Here is a 6000-nt window from a genome sequence, read left to right as displayed (position 1 = left end):
TTTTTTTTGCCTGTTAGTTTGGCTATTTGGCTGTTTATGACAATTAACTTGATAAAGACATAAAATAAATCTGATGCCAGCAAAAAAAATTTTTTTTACATGGGAGTAGAAGGGAAGGGGAAAAAAAGAATTGAGACATGTTATATACATATACCAAATCCCTACAATGAATGCAATCGTTATGTACTGTGAGCATGAACTAAACAAAAAAAAGGTAGCAGCAGATGAACTCGGCCTCACTCAGTGGCAGGTCCCAGCCAGGGACTCTGGCGCCATACTCAGGGCGCAAGGGTCTTCCCAAAGCTTGAAAAGAGCTGCGTCCCTGCCCAGGGAAGCTGCAGGCCGGGCTCCTGCACCACAGCGCGAGTGCTCCAAGCGGAAGGCCTGGGGCTGGCTCCACAGTGGGAAGAGCCGGCCTCTCGCGTGCTCGGGCCTTGGCTGCCCCACTGGAAGAACAAGACGTGCTGCCCGGGGGCTGTGAGGATGCAGAAGGTGTGGCCCTGGCCAGGTCAGCGGCAGCTTGGAGGCTGGAACTCATCATCCCCAGCTGCTCTGCACCCAGCGGTGCTGAAGGTGGGGACCCATTCCATCTCGGGCAGTCTCGGGCTAGGCAGACGCACCCATGGCCCACGTGAGTGTTTGTGGACCTGCACATGAGGCTAGGCAGACAGGCCTGCTTCTGTGTCCCCTCCCGCACAGGCGGGGGAGCCCGGGCCAGCTGCTCACACCATCCGGCTGCCTGGGCCAGGCATGGTTAGAGGGCAGGCTGCCACAGACCTGCACCCCAGTGACAGTCCTCAGCCTGTGCAAGTGGGCACACCAGCCCCGCCGCCTGGGTCTGCACAGCTCACGTAGGCACTAGCGGCTCCTTATATCCCCAGACCCACGCTCCATCTGCACCCGGTCCCTCCCCACGCCCACCCTCTGAAACAGGCTCACACTCACCTTCTGCCCCGACGTGAAGCTGGAGCCTGACAGCCAGAAGGCCAGGAGGCAGAGCAGGAGGCGGCCCCAGGGCTCTGCCATGGCCGGCAGGGGCTGGTAGCCCACTGTCCAGGACCGAAGTCAGAAGTTGCTGCGGCCGCCGCTGCGGAGTGAACTCTGAGATGCAGGCGCAGGGCGGGCAGGCAGGGCAGGGCGGGCGTTCGCTTTAAAAGCTGCCCCCACCGGCTCACCCCCACAGGAACCTGCCAGGATTTCCTCCTGCGTATCAGCAGCCTGCAGGCGGAAGGGAAGGCGCTGGCCACTGACCCCTGCGTGGATGGCCTGGGCCCCTGCTCAGGCTTCCTGGCCCAGGACCCTCCTGCATTACCATCTGGAAGCCCAAGCCCACTGTTAAGCACGTGCCTGGTCTCTAGCAGCGATTCTGAAGTGGATTCAGATGCAAATGGAACAACTTCCCCCATCTGCAGGGTGCACCGTTTTTCATTCAGAGGGCCTGGGGTTTTGGTGGGCGTAGGACAGCCCCAGAAGGGGTCTGCCCTTGCCTCAGGCTTCTAGCTAAGGGTCTGTGTTTGTGTGTGTATACTCTCTGCGAGGCACAGTCCTAGCCTAGCAGCGGACCCTCAGCTGCTCCACCAGTTGGTCCTGCCAGCCCAGCCTGCACCCGTCCTGACCCCCACATCGTTCACAGCCCCCAGCCTCCCTGACCCGGCCTGCACTCCGCAGCTGCCCCCTGTGGCTTCCCTCCGAGACGTCACTCAGCAGCTGGCCTCTGATGCCCCCCACTCTGCTCCAGCCACCCTGGCTTTTCTACTTTTTAACTGTGCTTCCCGTGGCACCAGCTGTTCCCCGTCTCACGCACGGTCCTGCTCACAGATTCTCAGGTGAGGGTGTTAAAGGGGAGCCCAGGCAGCTGTCGTTTGGCGGGAGCTCCCGCGCTAGCCCAGCAGGTCAGATCAGCACGGAGTCTGATCACACAGCAGAGCAGCAGGCACTTGTGGGCTCTGCTAACCAGCGGACCAATGAATTAAGCCGCTGCACTTAACACGGCGCCATGCCTCGCTCTGGTCTGTAAGTGCTGCCTAATTTGTTGGCCGGAGTTCTCAGAACCTGTTAGGTTCCAAGGGCGGGCCATTTTGAAAACTATTTTCTTTGCTCAAATAGATTTGGATAAACTCAAAAAGATTGTTTACTTTTTTTTAAATGGTGCCATCACCGAGCCACACCCCCAGGCCAGGTTTTTTCTTTTAACAAAAGCCACCAGTTCAGCTCCCAGGCTGCCGGCAGGGCCTGACTCTGCTTCCAGCAGCACTGGCCACCAACTGGGGCTGGCTGAATCACTGAGGTGCACCCCTACCCCTTTAAAAATACTTTATTTTCGCAGGTGTGGTGGTGCACGCCTGTAATCCCAGTGCTTAGGAGGCTGAGGCAGGAAGATCACTGGGCTACAGTGAGTTCAAAGCCACCCTGAACTACACAGCGGGACTGTGTCTCAAAAAAAAAAGAAAGAAGGAGGAGGAGGAGGAAGGGGAGGAAGGGGAGGAAGGGGAGGAAGGGGAGGAAAGAGAGGAAGGAGGAGGAAGAGGAGATGAAAAACTGAAGCCAGGCACGGTGGGACCAGCCTGTGGTTCCAGCACTGTGGGAAGCTAAGGCAGCAGGATTGCAAGTTCAAGCTCAGCCTGGGCAACTCAGCGAGACGCTGTCTCAAAAAAGGAAGCGGGCTGGGTACATAGCTCAGGGCAAAGACCCGGGAGCCATGCGCACAGAGACACATGGGCACGCACAAACTATTTTAAGCTGAATGCCGTAGTGTACGCCTTGTAATCCCAGCACTTTGGGAGGCTGAGGCATGAGTATCACAAGTTGAAGGTCAGCATGGCAAGAATCTGTCTCAAAATTTAAGGGCTGAGATTTGAAGGCCCTGGGTTCGATCCCCAGTACCCCAAATGTAATATAGTGTCTCACATCTGATTTCCCTTTTTTATCTCCCTTCCTGCCCTTCCCTCCATCCTTCGATTCCCTTTCATTTGAGAAAGTTCTATCTTCCTACTTCCTATTATCCAACTTTATTTGGCTGTTTAAAATTCGGGCTTCTCATGTAAGAGAAAATATGCGGTATTTAAGCTTGTCTGTGTGGTTTATTTCACTTAACATTATGGTCTCAAGGTGCATCTATTTTCCTACAAATGACTCAAGTTTATCTTTCATTTGTTTGTTTTTTTGAGACAGGGTCTCTCTTTGTAGTTCAGGCTGGCCTTGAATGCGTGGCAGTTCTCCTGCCTCAGCCTCCCGAGTCCTGGGGTTAGAGGTATGTGCCACCATGCCCAGCTTCAAGTTTATGGCAGATTAGTGTGTAGTAGGTGTACTCCTTTGATACAGGGTCTTGCTAAATTGCCCAGGCTGGCTTCAAACCTGTGATCTACCCGCTTCAACTTCCTACACAGCTGTGATTACAGGTACGGCCTACTGTGCCACTTAATTTTGTCTCCACCACCCTCAAAAGTCAGCTGCGGGGCTCAGAGTCAGCATCTGCCTGACACGGAGTAGACACTCAGTACAGATGCGTGGAATGACTAAGTAAATAAAGACGGTTCTTTTTATCATCCATCTCACTGGGAGGGAGACTGAGGCTCAGCGGGCTGGGCAGCTCGTCCACGGGAGCTCAGCTGGTCTGCGGCTCAGCCCCGAGGGCTGAAGCTCCTGAACAGGCCGGCTGAGGTGTGAGTGCCCGCGGCACGGATGGGTGGAGGGAGGATCGGCTCCCGTTCCAGGTCTCCCTCGAGAGAGCGCCCTGAGGCAGCCCCACCTCTGCCGGGAACAGTCACGCACAGGCAGCGGCCCCACCTCTCGGGTGCCACTCCAGGGCCATCTCGGATACCTGCGCCAGGACCCCATCCGGCTCGCCCTCACAGCCTGCGGCTCCAGGGGTTTGGGCCAGGTGCACGACAAGCTGAGGAGCTGGCAGAGGGACAGTGGCTGGTGTCGGGGGTCCCTGAGGAGTTCTGCAGACTCCCCTGGTTTAGCCACAGGTCAGCACAGCCCTGTCCAAAGAAATCTCCCTCACCCTTGGGTCCAGCAAGTTTCTGTCCCCTGAGGGCTGCTCCCTCCCCTTGCTGCCCCCACTCCTCGCCCTCCTGTGTCTTTTAAAATTTTATTTTATTTTTTTATTTTTTAATCTTTTTAAGACAGGGACTCACTATGCAGTTCAGACTGGCCTTGAGCTCACTTTGTAGCCCAGGCTGGTCTCAAACTCGCAATGATCCTCCTGCCTCAGCCTCCCGAGTGCTGGGATTACAGGTGTGCGCCACCACGCCCAGCTTGCCCTCCTGTGTCTACAGCGCACCCTCTCCCTCCCTGTGTGGACCATGTCCTGCCCAAGGTCCTGCTGGGGCCCGAGTGACCCTTGACTTAGAAGACCCAGACCGTGTCAAACTACTTTATTGGAATACAGAAAATAGGCAACAGGAATCACTCTTGGTGCCAGCAGCTCTAGGTCCCCCCCACCACATAGCAGCCCCAAGGCCAGGAGACTCTGGCCCCAGTCAGGATCCACCTCTTGTTTGGACCAAAGGAGGCCTTCACTTTTTTTCTTCTCTTTTTGAGACAAGGTTTTACTACACAGTCTAGGCCAGCCTTGAACTCACTATGTTGCCTAGGCTGGCCTCAAACTCCAGGTGATCCTCCTGCCTCAGCCTCCCAAGGGCTACAGTTACAAGCGTGAGCCACCACACCCAGCTCAAGACCTGCACTTTGAAAGGCTGCATGGGGCAGGAGCTTCAAATGTGTACTCTGCTACCAGCTTCGTGATTAGCAGCAAAATGCCCACAACGACAGCAACAGCGAGAGAAGACAGGGGGAGCGGATCACAGTCACGGCCGCACGTGCTAACAATGGCACACAGTGACAGACACGATGCTGGTGTGCCAGGCCACGTCACTCCAGGGGCGGGCAGCGCGTGGAGGCGGACAGCCCACAGACCCTAGGAGGGGGCCTGGCACTCGCACTTCCAGCATGGAAAGAATGAACTGAACACACACGTTCACATTCTCAGCAGGGACTGTCAAATTAAGGTACCAGAAGGGAGGGGAGAAAACACTCCTAAGAGAACAAAGAAAGGCTGCTCCCCTGCTCTGAGTAGGCACCAGGCTAGACATGGCAGGTGAGCTAGCCGGTAAGCTCTACGGGCAGCTCCCGCCCGCACAGGGCCTCCCACTGGCGGGCCAACAGTGAGATGAGCTTCTCTCGGCTCTCAGCGCTGGGGACAAACACCTGCCACTGGATCTCACGGCCCTGGCCGGCCCTGGCAGAACCACTCGGCACCTCCCCGAAATGGTCCAGGGTGACGCAGCCCATGAGGTCGTGGCCCTGCATGTCATCAAAGACAAGGGTAAGGGCCTGCGGGTACGGCTGGTAGCCCATGAGAATGCGGTCCAAGTCCCGGACACGACGGCCATCATCGAGCCGGTACCTGTCCCTCTGTGGTGGCTCTTTGGCAAACGCAGGCAGCGGGTAGTGAATATAGTCCTCATCCAAGAGAAAGATCTCTGTGCTAGTGAGCAGGAGTGTCTTGGGGCGCAGCGGGCTCCGGCAGCGCCCAGGTGGCGAGGGGCCCACCTGGAAGGCCTGCACATACAGCAGGATGCTAGGGGCTGGGGCCTTCTCTGGATCAGCCATCTTCTGGGCGACGATGTATGTTAGGTCCCCAACCTCCTCCTCGCTGGGGTAGGTGAACTTGACACGACTTGAGTGGATCAGCTCGTAGTTCTCCACCTTCCCTGCAGAGAAAGATGTCACCAGGGCTATCGTCTGGGACTGGCCTGTCATGGGGCGGGAAGCACCAACAGCCCTAAGCCAACAAGGGCGGGCACTCCACGCTGCTCATCAAAATAGGGCCCCAGGCCAACAGCCTAAGGCTGACACCTGAGATGCCCGGATGGCTGAAGAATGGTTAGGATGGGAATTCTGCCCAGAAAGGCCCCAAATCACATCCTGGCCAGCTATGTGAGGCCAGAGAAAAAGAGGCAGAGGCAGCAGGGGCACTGGGGCAGAGAGAGGCGC

At 56.7% G+C, this 6000-nt stretch overlaps 2 protein-coding genes across 5 annotated transcripts in view; both read right to left on the bottom strand.

The window, feature by feature from the left end:
* Positions 1-1288, bottom strand: part of Stab1 (stabilin 1) — a 26104-nt gene extending 24816 nt beyond the window's left edge. For 2 of the 3 annotated variants that reach the window (XM_005387326.2, XM_005387327.2), the window contains exon 1: positions 946-1274. In XM_005387326.2, the coding sequence (XP_005387383.1) occupies positions 946-1026 (81 nt within the window). In that variant the 5' untranslated portion in view covers positions 1027-1274. Of the gene's footprint in view, positions 1-945 lie in introns of all 3 variants that reach the window. The other variant, XM_013515573.1, reaches the window with a different exon arrangement.
* Positions 1289-4980: 3692 nt separating this feature from the next.
* Positions 4981-6000, bottom strand: part of Nisch (nischarin) — a 45239-nt gene continuing 44219 nt past the window's right edge. For both annotated transcript variants that reach the window (XM_005387320.2, XM_005387321.2), the window contains exon 21: positions 4981-5717. In XM_005387320.2, coding sequence (XP_005387377.1) covers positions 5107-5717 — 611 coding nt within the window. In that variant the 3' untranslated portion in view covers positions 4981-5106. The remainder of the gene's footprint in view (positions 5718-6000) is intronic.

This window comes from Chinchilla lanigera, unplaced genomic scaffold (assembly GCF_000276665.1).
Source record: "Chinchilla lanigera isolate Chin_1 unplaced genomic scaffold, ChiLan1.0 scaffold00029, whole genome shotgun sequence".
Classification (NCBI taxonomy): domain Eukaryota; kingdom Metazoa; phylum Chordata; class Mammalia; order Rodentia; family Chinchillidae; genus Chinchilla; species Chinchilla lanigera.
The sequence above is the reverse complement of the archived record's forward strand: the minus strand, read 5'-3'. Positions and strand labels throughout refer to the sequence as shown.